Source organism: Athene noctua, chromosome 1, assembly GCF_965140245.1.
Source record: "Athene noctua chromosome 1, bAthNoc1.hap1.1, whole genome shotgun sequence".
NCBI lineage: Eukaryota > Metazoa > Chordata > Aves > Strigiformes > Strigidae > Athene > Athene noctua.
In genome coordinates this window covers 182,834,456-182,857,691 of record NC_134037.1, presented here as the reverse complement: position 1 = coordinate 182,857,691, position 23,236 = coordinate 182,834,456, and the positions used below count along the sequence as shown (strand labels likewise).

The following is a 23,236-nucleotide window of genomic DNA, read 5'->3' as shown; positions in this document are numbered from 1 at the left end:
TATCCCTGTAGTAAATTGACCTGGTTCAGAAAAGAGGCTTTTTTTCCTTATCAAATATGAGTGTTAGGCTTGGGATCCAAGGCTCCGCTTACTGCCTTGGAGAGGTTTTCAGTCTGCTACTGAAAGTGATAAATCCTACACTTCTGCTAACTGTTTGGAGGAAACACCATCCCCCAACTGTGTGGGTTTTAAAACTGTTTTAATATATTTTAAGTGCTTTAGCACTCTCCCTTATACGTGATGGGCAATCTCTAAGCCTGGATGTTGGACAAAATATCAATAAAACCCACTGCTTCTGTTGAAAAGAAAACCTCATGAGGCTTCCTGTGCAGCCATTGCGTTTGTAAATCACTCAGGGCACATGATCTCTTAACCGTATCTTGTTTCCAACTTGCAAAATGATGAAAGGTGATTGGGCTCCACGCACTTGCTGCCACTCTCCCCCCTTCTCTCCTCTATGCAGTTTTCCTTCCCCCGAATTGCTCTGACAGAGTAAGCCCAGCTTGCACCAGCCTTTTCCAGCTGAAGGGCAGCAGGCGCAGAGCAGTTTCATGTGCTCCTTGCTCCAACAAAGGGCAGGGTCAGTGATTTATTCCTCTCTCCATCATGGAGAGGGACTTTGGCGGTGGGAAAAAACAAACCCTTTGCATTCCCTGGGACATCAGCGGAGTCACAGATGAAGGGGAAGAGGAACAGTTTTGCCCGTGAGTAATAACACTTAATTTGGTAGTCGCTTTCCGTGTTGGCAGCAGATTCACAGCAAAGGTGAGCCGTGGTGTTGAGATCTGCCCCTGTGTTACGTGGGGACAGACTGAGGTTCGTGTGTCCCTTGGCATGCCATGGCATCCAGCCCCCTCAGAGGGGTGACCTTGGCAGAGGACAGCCATGGTGTGGGCACACCTTGGGCATGTGCAGTGTTGCAGAGGGCTATGAAATTTTCGGGAAAAATTGAAAGAGGAAGAAAAATCAAGCTAGATGCAGTCCTGAAAGAGCACATAGAGAAGACAACTCCAGGCTAACTTGTATGCTAGTACACATTTAATTTTTTAAATGGCCATAGGAAAGTCTGTCTTTCTTCTCTTAAAAGGTCAGAAGTCCCCTCTGGAGAGTAGACAGGACTTGCTTCCACCTAAATACTGTGTGTTTTGATGTTGAATACAAAAATTGCAGCAAGAAAAGTGGGTTTGGAGGGGTGAGAGAAGGGTTGGCATGAAGAAAAAGATGTTGACAGAATTTTAGGCTAACGTAATGATAAAGCCAAATTTTACTTCAGTATTAATCCTTGATAAAATGAGCAGTACTGACTGAATTTCAATACTGATTGGGGGTGTCTCTTTAGATCATCACACACACATCAGACTCCAGCAAAATCTTTAGAACTGCTTAACAATACACAGAGATACTCAGATGTCTTTTGCGACCAATAGTATGGGTATATAAAAAATCAGATTTTTTTTAAGTGGAAAGGATGTTTTTCTGACACAGGAACTGTCAGGTGAAAACCTGTATCTCACAACACTTACTGACCTTCTGCCTGACCAGGCTTCCCTCATCCCTGGTGGGAGCTGGGATATGGGACAAAGCTTGGCTGGCTCCACCTGCTCCTTATTCCCTTGATCTTTGTACATTAAAAATGATTTTATGGGGAGAATGTTCTGGGTCTGAGGAGGGAAGAGGAAGGGGAGAAGACTTTTCTGCATGCTTCTGGACGTCTGTGTGTTAATTGATGTGCTGCCGTAAAGTCGGCCATAGTCTTGGTCTTTCAGCTGTGACTGTATTAACTGCACAACGTTACGGTTTCTTTCTTTTTTTTTTTTTTTTTTTCTCTCACCGGGAATTAAGAGAATTGGGAGAATTGAATCCTTTTCTCTCATCCAAGGTATTCCTCTGAGTCAAGATCATGTACTCAGGCTTGACAGATACACTTGGACTTGTGCCCCTGCCTATTTGCTTGTAAGGCATCCTCTGCTTTCCTGGTTTGGGGAACATGGAGTGTATCTTTGTCCCCCAGGAGCAACAGAGACTTGCCCAAGAGCTGTAAACTACACCAGCAGTTTGTTAGGGGCTTATTATAAGCAGGTATCCCAGATGTTGCAAGGGCACTGGTCACAACCTCCTTTCCTGTCATATAGCCCAGCAAGGCAGAGAGATATATCAGGATATATCCCAATTTAGATATGGGATAAATCAGTCCCTCTGGTGAGCCTTGCAGGAACAAGGAGGCTTGGGAGCTGCCCCACAGCACCCACAAGTGCCAGGGCCCAGGCTTCCCCGTGGACATGTGGGAAAGCTGCCATGGCAGCCATCATTCCCCTAGACTGAGGGTAACGCTTTGCTGGTGGCCATTTCACAAAAAGAAAAAAAAAAAACAAACCACCACACTGTATTTGAGAAAAAAGACATTAATTTTGCTATCATACAGGCTGTTCTTTCATTTACCTTAGGAAACAATGGGAAAAGGAACAAGATAGCACAAACAACATCATCTCACAAGAATAATTACACTTCTGTCATTATAAAGAGCAAATAAAAGCCTATAAATGGCACCATATAAAGAAAGACAACAAATAAGGGAAGTGTGGATACAAATCTTTGTAACAGTGAAGAGTGTCCATTTCTTATCATAATATTCTGTCTTTACTATTGTTATCAGTTTAGTCTCACTTAAAATAAATCTTGAAATATGCATTTATACTTGCACACATGGCATGCTTCTACCCTCCCTCCCTAACACAACATACGAGGTCCATTCAAATAGCTACTAATGGTTGAAAACAGTAAGCTCATAATAAGCTGTGGGTACAAATGCAATTGTCTTTTGCAGTCATGTGGATATCCTACCAGATGAGGTCAACTCCACTGTGTTTTGAAGTCCAGAGAAGAACAGGCATGAAAAGTGAAGGTACAGAGAATTCAGTAGGCTTTACCAATTCTTCGTAACTCTGTTGATGGCATTTATATCACACACCAAAATGCCATCAGATAGAGGTGCTTTTGTCTCCTGTTCTGCAGTGCTTACACCTTTCAGGATAAAGCATCTTAAGATGCTGAAGTGACTTTAATGTTCCACTTCATTTAGTTTGGTTTTTGTTCATTTTTAAGCTGAAAATTAATATTTTTAAATTAATTGATCTAACACTCATTGAGGTCACTGATGGTAGGATGAACTCTAGCAGTGACATGGCTTGTTTTTTCTCTTTAAGTTCTAGGGTATTATTTATTTCATATGTGTATAGAAGCACAAGAGCTGATTGACCTTCACATTAGGAAGTATATGCGATTTGTTAGCTGCCTGTGAAACCTTTGGCACACTGAGACTCCTTCTACACTTGCAGTGAAGTTTCCAGCAGATGTTTTTGATGGATTTCAGCGTGGCAGAGAAGCGGTTCAGTGAGCAGTGAAGCCAGTCTTATGCTTTGATTCCTTGAAGATTTGTGTCTTGAGGTTGAGTCACCATGCGGACACTGGTTCAGCCTGGGTGGTTGTCGTTTCTCTGCCTCACTTCCTCTTTCCATGAATCATGTTCAAACCAAACACCCTTGATGCTCCTGCTACTCTGTCAAATCTCCTCAAAATTGGCCAGCAGCTTCACAAGCTATCAGGAATGTCAGGTAGACATATAGTTAGCAATGCTCGATAAAGCTTGTTAGGAAACCATAGTAGATGTGCACAGATATCTCTAAAACAGATAACTTTCAGTTTCAGCATTTTATGTTGGTACTTGCTCTTTGGAGGGGAGGAGTATGATGTGTTCAGGCCAAGCCATAAGAAGTGCTATGTACCTTCAATTCCTATGAAATTCCACATAAATCAGTGTTACTCTGCACCTTTCAGGCTCTGGCCAGAGGTTTGGATCTAGCTATGACTTTCTCCAGAGTGGAGGCAGGTGCCATAATAGCTGTTATAAGTTAGTTTTGGGGGAGAGAAAACAACAACAAAACCCCCCTTGATTAAACACTTTAGAACTATAGTGACCCCAGCTGTACTTTAAATGATATGCAGACTTTCACTTGGCAGTAAGAATCTTCTAGAGCTCATTTGACTATTTCATATCACTTTGGGGCAGATGCCATAAAATGCCTAATGCCTAAAGCAAAAAGGGATGTTCTGTCATAATAGGATGGGATTTTTGGTCGTGGCTGCAGGATGAGCGCTATTTTATTTGGGGAGGTAGAATGTACATTTCTGAACCTCTCCAGTAATGGTCCCTCGCCTGTCAGTAGTAATTAGCTACTTCACAGGTGGCTTGAAGCAGTGTAACCTGTGTAATTGTGTAAAGCCCTTGAGTTAGGGGACAGGTGCCCAGGGCTGATAGACAACAGGAGGTTGGGAAAGCAGGGTGGGAGAGAGGGTGGCTTGTGGTGGGGTGACTTATGTCCCCCCAAGGATCTGTGGGACTGTCTCTGTGGTGGCAGGAAGGGTGTCTGGGGCTCAGGCAGGGGCTCACAGCTGAAAAAGAGAAATTTTGGCTCAGCTGTCCCTGGGACAGGAGGGAAGAAGGCTGAGAGGCAGCATGGAGCATTTGATGTTTTGATGTGCAGTATGTGGCTCTGCAGCTTCTGCTCTTCTAAAGCTGAAGGTCACCTTAGATTCAGGCTTGCTTTAGGTCTGGGTCAATACAGGAATTGTCTCATCTTTCCTTAGAGCATTGGTGGTTACATTAACCAGCTGGGGTTTTGTCTGAGAGGCTGCATTTTGCTACAAGCCTCAGCTTGTGCTGCACAGATAATGAGCCTGGTTTGGAAGCTGCAGGAAGGACAGTTACTCAGAAACTTGTGGCGTCTGGGTTCTGGTACCACAGTTAGTGTGGTGATGCCCACTTCAGTCCCATGCAGTAATATTTTCTTTTTTAATGAAGAAGAGTGTTTGTGAGTTTGTGTGAGGCAGGCAGGGAGGTGTGGGAAGGTGGCAAAAACAAGGACCTGCCAGCCTTTCCTACGGCCGGGTAAGTTGTTATGATGAAACAGAGAAGGAGGAGCAGCTTTAAGGCTGCAAATTTTTACTGTTTAAAATTAGTTTAATAGCAAAGATAGCTGTACACAAGCCCTGGTACTCATTATATTATTTTTTACTATGTTTGATATTATTAGCTTTTCAGAAAATAAATGCCTGAGATGCCTCCTGGTAGCTTCTATCACAAATGTGTTTGAGCAGGAGATTATTTTACTCTTTTAGCAGGAGAAAAAAATTTTCTAATTAATTTTACCTGTCAGCAAGCCAGCTGTTAATTCAGAATCCACTGACAAGCTTTTGATTAACTAAAAATTGTCCTTTTATTAAGCAAATTGGAGCCATTCAAGCAACACATGAGACATTTGTAAAGCCACTATTAGAAGTAACAATGATTTTACAATAAGAAGTCAGTTTGCCAGGATGAGGAGAGCGCTTGAATTTCAGTAGGACTGGGCATAGTCAGAGGTGTAGCATCACAACATACAGGGAAGCTAAACAGCTGTACTGTTCAGGATATTCCTAATTATTTGTTTCCTGTATGAAAAATCTGCTTCTTGTACATTAATAGTCAGGAATGTTAAAATGTGAGTTAAGAGTAAATAAGCTGAACTGCATTTAGTCACTGTGCCAACACTCTCAATGAGAGCTGATCTTAATTAAGCAGAAATTATTTTCAAAGTGATATAAACTAAGTGGTGTAGTAGAGGCAGCACGCTATTAGATTGCAAATTATGAGGGATCTGAAGTAATTGTCAATGATTCTTAATATATAGCAAATGTGGAGTCATTCAAGCTAGAGTGGTGCCAAGGCTGAGAGCACACACTGATGCTTATGGAGGAGCTGGGATGTAATAACATGTTACCTCAAAACTTGTAGTCCAAGCAGTAAATCACTCAAAGACCTTTTTATTTCTATATGAGAGCATGTGCAAGAGAATTTAATGAAGTTTACCCGCACTGCCTTAAAAATGGATCAGGATTAACTCTGCTAACTGCTGTGCATAACCAGGCTGTGGTATGTGAGTGGGATTCTGGAAGCAGCCAAGGGGCAGCTGAAATCTGTTCTGCCAGTTGCCTTAGGGACGTGCTATGGCACAGGGGATTCAGGGCCCCCTTGGAAAGAGAATTGCAGATGTGACTTAGAGAGGAGTGCCCTCTGGATGGAGAAACGACACCAAGTGTTTCCTGCACTGTTGAGCTTGTGGGTGTGAGGGAGCTGGGAACTGCCAGCACTGGTGCAAGCTGGCAGCTCGTAACACCCATCAGGGTGCAAATCCCTAACACCCAAATCAGCCTCCGAAATGTCTCTGTTCCACATCTCATTGCAGTGGAAGGTGCCATGATGTCCAGCTCCAGATCTAATCTGGCAGTGCAGCTTTAACTCACGTATTACGCTTTCTGTAATGGAAAAGAGCCTGGAAAACTTGTCTGAATCTCCCACTGACTCCTTGGCATGCTTCCCACTTTCACTGTCTCATTTGGCATTTCTGTGCTCGCTCATAATGAGCATTCACAGAACAACAATAAAGAGGAAATTTGGTGAAGAATAAAGGTAAATTTATTAAGGCTAGCAAGTGTGGAGAAAGCTGATGTGTGCTGTGTCTATAATTTTGCCAATAACACTGTGACAGAAATAGCGTTTTAGGGTTTGCATTCAACTTACACATCTGCATTTCTTCTCTGTTGCTTTGCAATCAGACTAACAGCCACTGCGGAGACCATCGGTGACAGTGATTACATTATGACCTTTTAAAGCTTACTTTCAGAGTAAAGATTTTTATCCCATATTACCAATAATTGCTGACTGAGTTTAATACAATCCTCCCAGTGCACTGGAACTGCAGGCTTTGTGATTTCCACAATTTAATAGATCAAGTGACTTGGCCATGGGGGAGACAAACTGTTGTAACAGGATCTTTGCCATTTGGCTAATTTCAAATTTTCTACTGAGATGCTCCATATTTGCTGTATGTCTCTGCTGCCCTGGTCTTGCAAATGACATTACCCTGTTGCAGAGTATAGCCCTGTAAAGGGTGTAGTCAGAGCCAAACTTCAAGGGTCTTTCAGAGTTATGTGCTAATGAGACTCCAATTTAGTTTTATCATCTCCAACAAATCCATGGGAGCAGAGAGCAAAAGAAGGTACGTTAATCCCACGTTTCAGCCCTCTGGCATGTCCTTCCCTGGCATGTGCGTGTGGCCCAGCAGGTTTTTCGGTGATGGAGTGAGGGAGGGGACACCTGTAAAAGTCATGACACAGTGATCTGTGTCTCTGTGCAAAAACGCTTTTGTGCATACCTTGACCATCCATGTGCTCAACTTCACTCGTGTAGTGTGTTAGTTTGAACTTGTGACACATGCGTATGCCACACAAAATCTGTTGAGTACAAAATAAAAGCAGAATCAGGTTGTCAACTCTGTATAAACCAAGCAATTCCAGCATACCATTTTGGAAGGGGCACTGTCTAGAGAGTCTGAACGGAGATGTAGACCCGTGTCTTATATATTTCCTGCTTTTTATTATAAGGGATACTAGCATTAATACAGTCCTAATAAACAATTTGTTTATAAACAATGAAAAATGCCACAGCAATAGCTAGAGCATTTTCCCTGGGGAAATCCTACCAACCTGAGAAACACTTGGTAAGGCATGCCTTGCACAGTGCCTGGGACATTTTGTGGCTACTGAACAGAAGAAATGGACACTGGCTCCTTCAGCAATGTGTTTTCTCCAGAACTGCAGCTTAAAGAACCTGTCTTGCAACACATGTGCACCTACACACATGTGTGCATGCACATACCTGCATACACAGGTGTGCACACGTATTGCATCACCCTTCCCCCTACCCCAGTCAGGTGTCCTTTTGGGACAGAGCAAAACTGGGGTATGGTCATTCCTGGTGCATATGCCAGGGACAGGATGCCTTTGCTTTTGCCATGTGCTGACCCAGAACAGGATAAGAAAACCCTCTAGAACAAGGGGCAGCAAAGCCACCTGGAAAAGATGTGGTCATGCTAATACCTTGAGGAACCAGGATGAGCCAGTTTGTGTGAACTACAAAACAGACCTTCAGTGAAGTCTAAAAATTATCCTAATGGGTTTGAAATGCAGGTCAAATTTAGAAAACCTGTTTTTGTTACGTTAGGTTTTGCAATCCCTGAACACAGGCCAAGAGGGGCTGACTGGGAATGGCTGATCTGCAAAGCCAGTGCTGGGTGACTTCGAGTGCTCACTGTAACAAAACCTGCTCTGAACCCTCATCCCGCTGTTTTTCCTTTGGATAAAGATGTCCATGCTTACCTTATAGTTGATGGCAGTTTTGTTTTCCCCATGAAGCAATTAGCGTACCAAACCTGTGCCAGAATTACCGCGTCTAGAAGTCTCATGGGGACATGCTTTTTCACCTACTTAACTCTTGGTTTTGGTTGATGGGACAGCTGGCACTTTGACAAACATGCCAGTGGTTTATGGAGTGAGAATATGTTTGCTGGGTTCTGGATGAGGCTCCTGAGCTGAATCATTGGGTCACTAATAGTAACAGCTCCTCTTCACTGTAATTCTTGCTCTTGGCATCAGGGGAATGGCTCTGTATTAACAACCTGAAAGAGAAAGTCTTTACAGCCCATTCCTTATTGGCTAGCTGAGCTAACCCGTTCCCCCAGATGATTTTAATACCCGTACAGTGTAATTTCCTCATTAAAACGGGAAACAAATATTTTTCCACACCTCCACTTCATAGAATCCTGTATAAACAAGTCAGGAAGTCTCATCTCTCAAATTTTCTAATGCAAGAAACTTCTGTTATTTTCTGAAACACTGAAATTGGGCTCTGACCATTAGATATAACAATTTTAATGCTTTTATCGTACAGTCTTGGCATCCACCCTTTCCATGTATTGTCTAAAAGAGCATTAACTAGATGCATGGGAGTTATGAAACTAGTCAGCTAACATTCGAAGCAAACATTTTAGCAGCACGCCCCCACAGTTTTCAGAGGCTGAACTTTTGTTTCAGCTGTGATGTTATACAATCCTATTTCCATGGCAAACTTACAGATACACACTTGTCAAAATTCATGGTTTATTTAGCAAAACTGTCGAGGCACATATGTGCCATATGCATTCTCCCATTCTTTACAGATATGCTTTTTAAAACAGCAATTTCCTGCTGCAATTAAGTCTGTTGCTCGGACTTCAATAGATGTATTTGGCATTGAAAGAGAATCTGGCTTAGATCCCTATCACTAAAAAGAACACTGGTCAAAAAACCCCACATGTTCTACTGTTCCATCCCCTGCTTATTACAGCCTTTTAAACATCCTCTGGTTTATGTGATATTTCTTTTCCCCATGCCAGTATTTATCCTATATTCAGAAGACATTCTGTCCCTGAAGAAAACTGTACCTAGCACATACCTTAATATCAAAAACTTTGAGCGCAGTCTACCCATGAGTCTCAAAGATCTTTGTCTGTTAACTGTCATGTCATTTCCTTCATACCATCCAGGATAAGCACACGGGAAGTCTGAGGATAAGCGAAGGAGATACCTGCTTCTTCCAGCACAGATGTGTGGCAGGCAGGCAGTGGGAGGGGGGATTTTGTGAGCCCTTGCCCTACCCTGAAGACAGAGGTGTCACCTCCTTGCTAGGTCTGAAGCAATGGCAATCATATTCTCAGGCCTTGGACTCCAATTGAGTAGGATCTATGAATCTGGTAAAGACACAGAAAAACTTTGTGGGGCACTGAATTTTTTGTGAGAAATTATATATATATATATAGTTTGGAAATGTTTTCAGTGTAGAGAAAAATGCCTCTCCTGCCTTTGTGTCACTCCTGTTTTGTTTTCCTCATCCCCAACCATCACCACTAGCTCCTGGCTCTTTGGTCTGGGTACTTTCTCCTTGCCCAGCTAGGATACACCCCACCCCATACCCAGCACCCTGGTCGCAGTGCACTCACACCTTTGCTCTCAGTGTCCCACTAACCACTGTGGTGCCATCCCTGTCCCTCGCCTTCTCCCATTCTGCTGTCCCAGCTCCTGACCTAGTACCAACCTCCCCTTCTCTCATCTTGGTACTTCTACTCACCCCTCTTTCTCCCAGGCTCCTCACACTCTTCTGTATTAATTATATTTGCAACCATCCCTGGCCTCCAGGCTCAAATGTGTCTTGCTTCCTTTGCACGTGGTGCCCCAAGACAAGCTGGTAGTTGCCAATATATGGCAAACACAGGCAAAGCTCCCTACTTCCCATCCCAGTGCCTGTGTCCATGACACGGGGCAACATTGTGCTATCGAACCCCTTGAAGGTGTCCTTCACACACATGCTGGGGTTCAGCTGCCTAGAAATACAGCAGTGTGCCAGTGCAAATGGAAACTAAAGAATGATGTAAGGCTATTATTTGGAAAATTATTATCAGATCTGCCTGTAACAAGGAAAACCAAGCAACAAAGTAGCAAAGAAACAAGGCACAGAACTAAGAAGCCCCAGCTCTAATTTTCCTTGCTCTGATCACTAGGCTGACATAATCTTGGTTGATTGTGTAAAATGTCATTAAGAATGAGTGTTGAGTCTTTTCTCCCTTTGCTGATTGCTCCTCCACCCCCGACATTAATGCAATGCATGCTGTCAAGCCATGACTTAACTCTGAGCTAGCTCAGCAGAGCCAAAATGAATTTCGATGCCTAAAGAACAGAAGAAAAATCCTTTCCCTGTCCTAGTCCATAGTGTGGGGAGGCAGTTTTACAGGGTGGCAAAGCCATCTGTGTTGGGAAGGGAAGGGGAGAGAGGAGTGACATGAGGAGGGGGCTGTGCTTTGCTCTGCAGAAGGGATCACTGGCCAGAGCTGGGTGAGGGCAGCTGGCAGGGGGATTCATAGGTCACCTTTATTTTTTTCCCACTAAATCAACCTAGCACAGCCTTCCCTTCCCCCACTCTAACATCCAGTTGTCTCTTACTACTGGCAAACTGCCTGTCTTCACAAGAAGTCCCTCTCTGTACAAGTACCACTCAGTCCTTCATCTTCCTAATTTTGCCATGTGAGGAACACCTGGGATGGCACAGGAGAAGGAAAGGAGTTGGCAGGGAAATCCTGGCAAACTGGACTTATATATATATATATATATATATTTTTTTTTTTTAAAGAAATAATAAACATTAGCTGGCTATGGTGAGAGCATGCAGAAAGTCGAGAAGCCTCAGTGGATCACTCCATGTTATTCAATATAAAAACCTCATTACATATTGGAGCAATGAGTGACTTTGGGTACCACCACCAGACTACCAGCTCAAAGTATTGAGGCTAGACTCCTGGACTAGTAAGAGAGAGAGTAGGTGCTTAATTAGCTGGACTGATATACAGGAAAATGAAGAGACCTACCTGAATTAGACAGATTGCAGCCTTTTGTTGCTCCACAGGTACAATCAAGGTAGGACACATTTTACAGTAGTCTACTTCAGGGCCAGCAGCACTCTCTGTAGTATCCCTGAACATCCTGTATGCTATTAGTAGCGATATACACAATATACAACCTTCAAGCAACCTTAGGGTTTTTTCCCCTTTTTTTTTCTTTTTTTTTTTTTTTTTTCCTTTTCAAGGCTTAAATGTTTTTTTTCCTAGTTTGTTTTGTTTTTTGGAAAGAGAGAAGTGAAGGAAAGGAACAAAACATTAGTGAGACCATTTAGAAGTGATAGATATGTACAGTTGTGAGGGTTGCCTGTGACAGAAAGGCTTCCTAAAAGGGTAAGCTGTTACAGTATTTCAGTAATTTGCCTGGTTTGTGAGCTTGTTAAATAACCAAATCCCTCAGCTGAAAACGCTCTGTCCCCACTCTTGTCTGTACCACTATACAAGGTAAATGTAGCTGCTGTGGTAGTGGGTAAATGAAGTTACTTATTTGACACAGGTGCAGCTTGATCCACTTACCAGTAATAAACACTGAAGGATATGCAGAAGTTAATCTGGATAGAAACCAGAAGTATTTGCCAAGTGAAGTTCCTTAGTTTGTCCCAGAACAAATCAAAGGGCCTCCTGAGAGAGCTGTCAGAGGTTCAGAATTAGACAGATCCTTTTAGTGACATGAACATAGATTGTTTCATAGATTTCCCCTTACTTTAGAAGGTGTGACAGCAGCATCAAGGACATACAGCTGATAACAATAGGCCCATTCTCCCATCACTGCTCTCTAGGGGAACAGGCATATTTTTTATTCCATTTCCACCTGCACCAGCACCTTCATACTTGATCACCCTCCTTTGTTTCTACAAGCTGTGTTGTCTATAGAAGTATATAGCTCAAACATGATTTCATCTCTCTGGCTAGCTTTTCTGCTTTGCCTGCCTACTTTTAGATGTCCAGCAACTTAAAGCTACATTAACACCTAACAAGGTTTAGGCAGAGTTTGAATTATTCATGCAAAATACCAATTCCTTCCTGAATTGATTTAATTTATTCCTCCCCTTGCTAAATGTAGAAAAAAATACATGTATTCTACAACCACTATTATTAAGTAGCTCAAGCTATTCCCTCTGATTGTGATTGCTTGAATATCAGACTTTTTTCATTGGGAATTAGTAGTAGGTTACATACACTTGGCCTGAGTCTTCATTGCTCTGCCCTACACACAGGATAAACGGCTATGTGTAGAGATAATGGCCTTATTCCCTGTTGTTTTAAACACATGAATCCAGTCCCTGGAAGCATGCACCCAGTTTGTGAGCAACCTCTTCATTCATTCTTTCAAATACAGTACTTTTCTTCCAATGCCAAAATTTGAAATAGCAGAATTGTCTCCTTTAGCTTTTTTCTTAGTCTTTGGTGCACGTAGCCACCTATGCAACTGTTTCATTAATAAAAACCTGTTTCCAGATAATGCATTGTTCCTCTTTACATAAAAATTAATTGGAATTTCCTTTATCCCTGTAACATGGGGAATAACTGTAAATACATGCATAAGTTTTATCACTGAAATTATGTACATGGGCAAGTGTAAATAGTCCTTTTCACGTCAAAGTTGTTCTGAATGACCAACCTCCTTCACTGCAGGGTCTGGCAAACTTATGAGGGTGATATGCCAGATCTTCCATTTCTTTACCAAATGAGGCTTTATACCTTACAGGTCATCAAAACACAGCAATCACTTCATTAGTCATAAAAGACTTCCTTCTCTGAAATGCTTATCATTTACAGACCTGAGACCGGGTTGGAGAACCATGTCACAGAAACAGTAATGGAGGAAGTCTGAGAGGTGAAACCAGATTTGTTGCACGGCTAAATAATGACTGAATACGTGTTGAAATGAAAGCAGTTAACTTGAAAAAGAAATATTTGCCTTATTCTTTTTCCTCCTTTTTGGTCTTCTTTTTTCAAAGCAGCCATTTATTTGGGTTTAGAAGGATACAAGTACATGGGTAAAGTAACTAAGAAAATGATGGAATCATTAAAAATACATGTTAACATTTATGGAACCATGTAAGTAAAAGTGCCAGGATGCTGAATCAAATATAAATAACAGAGTTAATAGTTACCATGGGTAGCTTTTAGTATCTTTCTATTTAACTAGTATAAATCTAGCAATAAGTTACATCACTTATAACAGGTTAAAGTAACTATTGCTATGTAAGTAGTAGGTAATATCGTTGAGTCTTGTTTGGTAATGCTGAATGTGTAAGCATATGCAGTGACCAGTTTAATACTGTCATACCCACGCACACCTGCAAACAACTAGCTTAAGATTTATGGGTGTCTATTACATGAATTCAGCAGAAATGTTTGTTTGATGATCTGTTTTTTCATAGATAAATTGGCCTTTTTTAAAAGAGTATTTTAGGTGGGTTTTTTTCTCCTAAAGCTTGAAAAGTTCCTTTCCCAGAAAGTGCTTTGGAAAAATAGGTTTCCTTTGGCTGCTATGGATACAAAAAATGCTTAAGTGCCTCTCAGGAATTTTTTGTGTTCTTCAAGGTAAGAAAGTCAGAGGAAGGAGTTAAAAAACAGAAGTACCATCAGCAGAAATAGATTTTACAGTCCTTCTACTGGAACGCAGTATTGTCCCTGTGGAAGTCATTAGATGTTTTTTCTCCATATATAATGAAGGACTACCGTGACTCATTCCTGAATTGTAAATTAATTTTTAAAACCTTTCAGAGCCACGGTCAGGGACATCATAAAAACCAACAGCTCAGGATATAATGCCAACCTGTAATTCCTTAGCAAGGAGATTATACAGTTCAGATGCTGAGTAAACCCTGTTTATGATCACTGAACTTCAGGTCAAGTGTATTGCCAGGAAATTAATTTTTGCTGAAAATTTAAGTGTCGATGAACAAAAATCAAAAGCAATTATGACCAATTATACCTGTATAAAGCTAAACATGTATTGTTGTTGGTGGTGTTTTAAAATATTAATGACTAAGAAATCACCAGAGATAAATCAACAGAATAATTTCTACAGGTTTCTGTCAAAGTGGCTGCTATCTTTCTTTTTCTCTCAAGTCTGTGGGATGGAAAATGACACCATGTCAGTCTTTCTTACATAATCACATTGCTGTACTATTGCGTTGCTGGAAGTGGGAAATCTCATTCAAAGACTACTGTCAAATATTGTCCTTTGCAGCCTATTCTTACTTAGCCTGTACTTTTCAAAGTAACTGTTTTATCCTTTTTCCCACAATCTCACCTAATAATGGTTTGGTAACCTGGAAAATAGTGGGCAGAAGACTTCATGTCAGCCAAAGCACGTGTTTCCCTTTTCCTGCATGTTGCTATAGCTTAATCTTCCTTGTAAGTAACTCACAGGGGTGTATCTCACCAGTGGCCTGAAAGGTAGGTATCACTTCTGAGAGTCCAGTGGCAGGTCAGGCTGGAAATGGTACAGAGAGATCATAGGACACTGATATTTTTATTCCTTTCTGTGGCTCTTTGAAAGTTACTTCAATGTTGTGTGCCTCAGTTTCTGTGTCTGTAGCAAGCATATGGTTACTGATCTCACAGGACTGCTAAAAATTAGTTCATCGATAGCTGTGTAAAGCACACTGTGCTCCCAGATATAAAATACAGGTATTTTAGAAGAGTAGATTGAAAACCTCATAGAATCCTTTAGAGGTTTTTAACCCTCTACTCCACCCATTAGAAATATCTACTCCAAACTGCACAAAACAGTCCCTAAAACATCATTCAGTCTTTCATGAAAACCACGATGAGTTCAAGCCCCTTAGATAGATACTGTGTTCAGAAAATATTCAGAGTGGAATCCTATCTCTGTGAAAGTGAAGGGCTAGGGTTTTGTTTCCAATTTAGATTTAGAGTCTCTGGACAGTAGAACACTGCTTGTGTCCTTTGGGATCATGTTCCAATGGATTATTTCCCTCATGGCTAAAAATCTTCAGTTTGGAGATGACATTTCCCAAAGGAGTCTGCCCATCCTGACATATGTTTTGAGTCGTCTCTTCTGCCTTGTAATTGAATATTAAATATATTCAGAAATACATTTAATAACATCTTGGATCTACTGGTCTTTGCAATAACAATAACATAACTATTTTCTAATAATCTGAAAGCATATTGCCTTTCCAAACATGTCATTTTATACACAGAGAAGACCCCAAAGCGATGGGGAAAAAAAGACCATTCTCATTCAGAGAACCGTTAAAGTGGTCTTCAAAGGCTGATACTGAGAAAGTAAAGGCAATGGAAAAATAGAAAAAGAGTTTATTAGGGGATATGTATCCCTTCTGTGCAATATAATTCTTGAGTAGAAGAAAGCACATAGCAAGTGTTTCATTCTTATTAAAAGAAAATGAAGTCTGGATGCCTGCTTTCACTTCCAATAAGATAACACTGACCTTAGGTCAGCAAGCACTATAGGAATATAGTTTTTTTCCCTTCTATACAATAGGATGCAATTTCAGCTATGGGGGGTGTGGAGATGAGGGAATGAAAGAAACAATACTTCAGATGTTATCACTTTCATCTCCTCAAATGATCCTGGATTTTTGTGACAACAGGTGATTAATGTTACAATGTTTTAGTTAAACACCTGGGTTATTATGCTGAGAGAAGTCCTGTGAACCGTAGCTGTATAGCTGTGGTGAGCTTCAGTGAATCTCTTGCCCCATCAACAAGCTGAGCTAGACCAACCTATGTATCCATGCAGGAGAAGTGAGTTCACAACAATAACATGGCACTAAAATCTGCTTTAAACCATAGAAATTTTACACCAACCAGTCTGAGTGCTAGATCAGATCTTCAAGGAATGTTGCTTCCTTTCATCTCTCTGTTGCATCTGTGGTGTATGATCCACATCTTCCCATCTGTTCAGAGTTGGATGGAGGAGTCAGCTTCTGCTCCTTAGAGAAGTGGGAAGGGAATGAAAACTAGTAGTGCTTATGTTGTTCAGGATGGAGACTGTCTGGAGTAACTTCCTTGTTAATCATGCAGCCTAGAAAAGAGACACTAAGAGATGAGGCTAGAAGCTAGTGAAAAAAGGTCAAGGAGTCTTGCGGATTGCTTCCTACCCAGAAGAACCAATCAAGTACAGGATACATGGCTCATCCTCATGGGGAGAAGGAAGCTCTTGGCAATGCAGAAAGGAGGTTGCTCACGCGGCCAAGAGGTAGTCTCGACAGGAGATCTCATCCACTCTTGCTTCTCTGCCTGCATCCCTGAGGTGTTCTCAGGCCAAACTCTCAAAATCATGTTTTGTAGCTCAGTACAACTGTTCAAGCTGGTACAGCTTCATGTTTGATTATTTTCATTTAATGGAAGCCAGGAAACATTAAATCTCTTGTACAGTGGTGTACCCATGTCTCTTAAGCAATGAAAGCAGCATGGACAATTTAGCCCAGCAAACCCTAAAACATGCTGGATCCAGATGGGTTTTCCTGCTGTATTTTAAATCATTCAACAGAAAATGCAGCTCTGGTGTCTAAATGAATGTCTCAGCTCCTTTGAATCCAGTAATAGGTCTCAAGAAATTTTTGCTGATGCTCTGATTTCAAAGCTGAGCTTGACTCTACCTCCTGCCCCAATTATCAGCCAGTTTCTTTAATAATTCAAAATCCTTGCTAAAATCCTGACCTTAGAGATTAAAAAAATGATCCTTTATAGCCTTTCCAAGTCAGGCCAATTAAACACAGATTTGGCACAGACAACCTGAGAAACTTCAGTAACGTTATTCCATTATTCATTTAGCTAACAGAGTTACCTCCCCTGCTGACGCACTCCCAATTAATGCCAAGAAAGGCATCTGATCCGGCGGAAGGGGACCGCTTGTTCCATGCTCTCTATTACCCTGGATTTGGTCCCAATTTAATGATAACATCACCATGTTTTACTTGAGAATTTTAATTATATTATGGAAGTGGGTAGCAGTCTGTCCAGCCCACAAGCCTTTCCGAGGCCCCAGTGACAGCAGGTGTTTTGGAGGAAGGCGTTTGTTCACACCACTGAGAGCACCTGAAGGAAGAAAGGCTTCTTCGGCACCACAGCAGGTGATTAGTTTATACCCTGCAGCAGGAAGATACCTGAACTGAATTATTTTATAATTACAACCAACGGTCTTACCCGTATCAGCATGTCAGCTTTTCCAGACCTAAGCTTTTTCTGAACCTAGCAGTGCCAGCTTAGCTTAAATCTGCCTGCAAGCTGCTCCAGTTAAACTGATGCAACCGTACACAAGACAACAGATTTAAAATTAGTTTTTTGTTACGCTACTGTTTATGAATGCCAGCTGAGTCACCATAAGCTGAATTTAAACCAGTTTACTAGAGTTCATACCTAAAATTAGCAGGGTTTAGCCAAACTAGTTTAAAACTTCATTGTGAGGGTGGCGCCGGCTGAGGGAGTCGTGCTGTGAGGCCGCAAGGGAGAAGGGCCGTGCCAGGGGTGAGGGGACACCTTTGGCCATGGCCTGGCCGCCTCTGCCCAGCTGTCTGTTGCCCCCAATGTGTCCCCAGGGCAGAGGTGGCATGGGTGATGGCTGTGTCTGCTGCTGGGTAGGGGCTGCAGGAGAAGGAGAGCAGGCGGTCTTGGTCCCAGGGGTGAGGCCCTTGGATCACTGCCCCATACAGGCACCTCCGCTGTGGCCAGATGAGGTTCTGGTGCTTTTCTCCCAGGTCCTGCCACTGAGGGGAAGGGGCTTTAGCTGACTGCATAGCCATTGCCAGTGACAGATTTGGCTTTTATGACCACAGGACCCACTCTAAGAATTGAGAATGGATTTGGGGGGCACCTGACAGTCACCTCCTGTCATGGAAGAGATGGAGTCCGGTTCCCCACAGCACTGCAGGGCAGGAGGGCAAAAGGCAATGGGCACAAGTTGGCATGACAGACTTGCAGGCTATGTGTAAGCAGAAGCTGTCTCCCCATGTGGGAGGCAGCAGAGCAGATCACCCTGAGAGGCTGTGCCATCTCCATCCTTGAAGAGTTTCAATACCCAAGACTTGAGCAGCATGGACTGCTTCCAGACCTGGCCCTGTTTTGGGCTGGAGGCCTCCTGAGGTCCCTCCCAGCCTGAATTATTCCATCATCCTATGATAATAGTTAAGTGTTTTTAAACCAAGACAGCTTTGCACATACAGCACATTATACTCAGCCCTTAGCCTCAATAAGGTCTCATGGCAGCAAATTATACAGATTAATCAGCTAACCATCATTTCAGTCAGCTTTATTTTCACTCTGACTTCGGCGTTAAGGAAACAAGACAGTTTTATCATTGCAATCCCATGCGCTTGACGCAAACTTTCCAACACACATGCTTAAGTAACTTCTTTCTGAAAGTTCTGACCTCACAATAGCTGTCTCTTGAAGGGAAATTATTGCCGGCTGAGCACTTCTGAAAACTTGATTCTTTGTTTACCCAACTAAATAAGGATTTTGGACCCTAATTTTTGGTACATCTTCTTTAGTGTCTTGGCCACAGCAGCTTCTGTGTGTTCTGAAAAGGCAAATTCCTTCCTTTCAAGAAAGATGCATTATTATATCTGCGGTATTGTTCCCCTCAGGATCAGAGACAGCAGCTGACTCATCAAAAGTCTCACAGTAAGTGGAATTCATTACTTCCAAGCACAACCACCAGTTTGCTAGCCATGGACCTCATTAGCAGAAGAGCCAACATCCACCATCCTTATTTAACCAGGTATTGGTTGTGCTAAGATGTAAGGGAATATTACATCTTAAATATGAACCTCACTATGTTTACCTAAAATATTATATTTTGTGTATAGTCTATATTTAGTCATGCTATCTGTAAAAGAAAGACATTTTTCTTTTCCAACTTTTATTTATATGTCTGTTTTCTTCTCTTTTTTGCAGTAAATTAGTCACTAATTTAATCATCTTTAAGATCCATATGCTCGCCCACATCATCTTTCATGTGAATACAATGAGATAAAGATTATTATTTGCTGAACTGGGGTATAATTAAACATTCTGAATTTCAATTATTTCAACTGATTACAGTGAGAGATCACATGGTCTTCTGCAATTCAGGGAGATAATATTTTAATTTTAAATGTTTCAGAATTTTCTACACTTATCTTTTAATTTAACTTCCAGCTTTTGATAACAGGATTTACTTACATCAAACTAGTAATACACTCTACTAATTTTTTTCTTTTTTTCCCCCTCCTATGGACATACTGACAAGTTTCACAGCTAAGCAGTATGACAAATACCATATGTTCACCTTCAGGCCATTGTGTTATTTGCTGGTAACTGCTTTTCCTGCTGCTGTAGTTGCTCTGTGAAATTAAGAGTGACTGTGACACTTTCCCTTTATTACCTTATGTCATGTATGTATATAGGCAACTTTCTAGAGTCACTGCTCCATGAAATGGATAAAAATGTGTAGAGATCCATATTTCAGCTTGGTAAAACAGAAGCAACATTTGAATTCTCAACAGAAATGAAAAACATTCAAATCAGAATGTTGCCTGCAAAAAATGCAATAACTTTCTGCTTTTATTCATTTATTTCAGCCTATATTGCTTATGAATCTAATGAAATGCTAGGCTAGAACTCCATTTCAGTATGAAATGACTCAAGGGAATAGAGTAAATGTCCAACTTCATGAACAATATATGACAAAGCTATAGAGCAAGTCCTTTGATTAGTTTATCTAGTGACTTGTAACTTCACTTTTGAATAAACAGAGGTTGTCAGACTGAGGTAGCAGAAGAGTTTGCTATGAATATTCATGCAAACATGCCTGTCCTCAGTCTAGCATAATTTGATGGAGCTTTTCCTCTGGCTTGCTTTGATTAATTGACTTTCTTAATGAGTTTTTGCTCATTTTTGTTTAAATTTTCCAAGAAAGAGGGCATGGAAAAACAACTGACCAAATCCTCATTCCCTGAAGACCAAAGGAGCTGTCAACAGGAGCTGAGAGTTCAATAGAAAGGCAGGATTGAGCCTTATATTTGCTAGTCTTTTTATGTCCTGCTTCCCTCAGGACTACAGAAGAAGGGCTGACTAAGACTGCCGGGTTTAAGGGATCCTTGCTATTTTTAATCTTTTAACAAGTGGCGCAGTCTACCCAGAATGAACTTTTCTTTATTCACTTCCAGGCTAGACATGAGCCAAAGGGTTTCCTTCCTTGCTCCACTGCCTCTAGAGAAGCTTCTACTAGTCATCCTCCATCTAGAACATTAGCTTTCTCTTCTTCTCTGATTAAGAAATCTTCCTCAGTGCTTTAGATTAACACTCCTTCTTCTTCACGTTTATATCCTTCACCAGCTTCAGCCACATGCCGGGGCGCTCACCTGTGGACATGTAGCAGCTCTCTATTTAGCAGATGCACTGAAAGTTTACAAAATTGCTTTATTCTGCATGCATTCTTCCAAGTTAGCAACAGTGCTAATGCTGTAAAGTGAAGGAAGAAGGGGGTGGGGGAAGAAAACCAGCTTCTAAGTTATCAAAGGTGTTATTGCCTTAAGAAAGTAATTGGCAGGTTTAGTGTGGGATCTTGCCAGGTCTTTGCAGAAGCAAGGCGAAAGAGCTAAAGATACACAGTTGGATGTAGACCATATGCTTAAACAGTAATAAACAGTTCAGTCTGCACTCACAAGGAGGATTTACAAGGTGTTCTTCCACCAAGAAGGAGTTTCCTTTAGAAGGTATGTCTGCTTTTTCTACAATGTGTGAGGAGAATTAACAGCAAAGAACAGAACCTGTAAAGGCCGAAACAAGAGCTGTCTAGGTAGCAACTAGAGCTTTGGATCTGCTTCCCTCTAGTCAGTATTATTTTGGGCTAACTAGAGATGCCCTCACACTTGAGTCCCCTCCAGGGGTAAGCTTCTAGAGAAGCCAGAACAACTCTTTCTCAAAAGAACAAGCCTGTATCATTCTCCTTTTGTGGAAGTGTTCAAGAACAAAAACTAGCCACTCAGAAGTACTGGTGGCACCAATTCTTCCTTGTCTTTGTTTGCTTCTTCAGGTACCACATCTTCCAGCGAGATACACGACAATTGCAGATTGAGAGGTTTCAGCTGAAGTGGGGATTTTGTTGAAATTTAGGCACCTAAACTCACATCTGTAGTCCTGAAAACCTTTGGTTTATCTGCTACAGAGTGTTAATATGAAAGTTTATCAGAATCTATATCTTGGGTCAGGTACTGTTCCAGACATGCTTATTTACATGCCTAAGACTGCCTCAGTCTTAACTGAAATAATTCTGTTGCCAGACTCAGAAGCAATTTTCAGTGCTTGTCTAATGCATTTGGTTACATAAAAACATGCCTGAAGAAACAGGAGTGCTTACCCAGAGCAGGAAAACCGGTGTTCGGTCCCACTTTTGCCTCTCTATCTGTCCGACTCCCCAAGCTTCTTTTTAAGGTCTGAGGACACTCAAGGCTATGTCTCTCAGGAAAGCATCTTGATGAGAGCTTGAAGGTTGGTCTAAGATGAGGATATTCTTTGATGTCAAGGAAAGTAATTAGCATTTAAGTATATAGAAATGGAGAAAATTAATAAGGGCTTGTCTACATACAATGTTCTTCAATAAGCGTAATTAACGTGTTAATTTTATGGTGTGGTGTTGCCAAAATCCAAAGACACTGCTTGATTTGTGTAGTTTGTGACCATTTGGTCCTTGGATCAAGGGTACAGATCAGGGATTTGAACCTGGGCTTCTCTCTTCCCTCTCCCCAAGACATGCCTATGAGTATTTGGTTAGGATCATACTTTCTCATGCTGCCTCTCTCATTCATGTGCCTTTAAAGATGTAAAGGATACAGATGAAGTCTTTAAATGGAATTATTTTCTTGTGTGCATTTTGACTACAGAAAACATTGGAAATAGCTGCTTTCCAGCTAATAAAGCTGAAACCCTGTGAGACTGAAGTGTCAAAAGAAGAGATGTTAGAACAAGCTGCTATATTAAGCAATAACATATTTAAAAGAAAATTTGGCTGCTACTGCATCAAGTATTCTGTGGAAACATAAGAATGAAATGGTTGTATTGTTAGCAAAATACACAATGTTATTTTAACAGCAGAGCTTAGGGTGGCAAATCTCAGTCCTATAACAAAGACTCTGTGGTAACTGGAAATTATAAACAAGTTTGTCTAGCATCAGTATTGAGTAACAGAATGAAAAAATAATTAAAGGAAGTCATTAGAAACCAATAGGAAGATGAAGATACATAATAATCATGAATCAACATAGATGCTGTAAAAAGAAAGTGGTGTTTTCAGTCTACTGGCAACTTATTGTACATGCTAGCATAGTAATGTCTAAAGTAAAATAATCTGAAATAATTATATTATTTATTTATTTATTTATTATATTATATTATTATATTATAGAATGGCAAGCTGTAAAAAAGCAAGGAATAGAAGTAAATACCCAGGTGGGAAAAGGCCAGCCAAGTGATGACTGCAGAGCTGCACTATGAATGCTGTCAAATACATTTCAAATGACAGAAGAGCTCACCTGAAGTGCAACAGAGTGTGAAAAACACCTAACAAAGGGATCTAACAAAGCTAGGTAAACTGGCAGTAGGATGATAGATGGAATATGTCACAAAACTATCATGGACAATACTGCTAGTTTTAAAATGAAAAAAACCCAAACACTTGGGGTGAGAAGGACCTTAAAAAAATTCACCAAAATAGTCTTTATCTGAAGTGATGGTCAAAGTGTGACTGGATGTCTAAATAAGAAGATAAGTAATAATAAAATAATGCTACATTGTATATGTAATGTATTACACATGTATAAGGTATCTTCAGACATAATGTATGGGTGAATGGGTGGGAGTGCATAAGTACCTCTGTGCCTGTGTATGTACTG

General features: G+C 41.2%; 1 protein-coding gene across 3 annotated transcripts in view; it reads left to right on the top strand.

The window, feature by feature from the left end:
• Positions 1-530: 530 nt before the first annotated feature.
• FRMPD4 (FERM and PDZ domain containing 4) overlaps positions 531-23,236 on the top strand; it is a 416,031-nt gene continuing 393,325 nt past the window's right edge. Inside the window, exon 1 of one of the 3 annotated variants that reach the window (XM_074907192.1) lies at positions 531-704. In XM_074907192.1, coding sequence (XP_074763293.1) covers positions 607-704 — 98 coding nt within the window. In that variant the 5' untranslated portion in view covers positions 531-606. The remainder of the gene's footprint in view (positions 705-23,236) is intronic. The other 2 variants (XM_074907141.1, XM_074907130.1) reach the window with 2 other exon arrangements.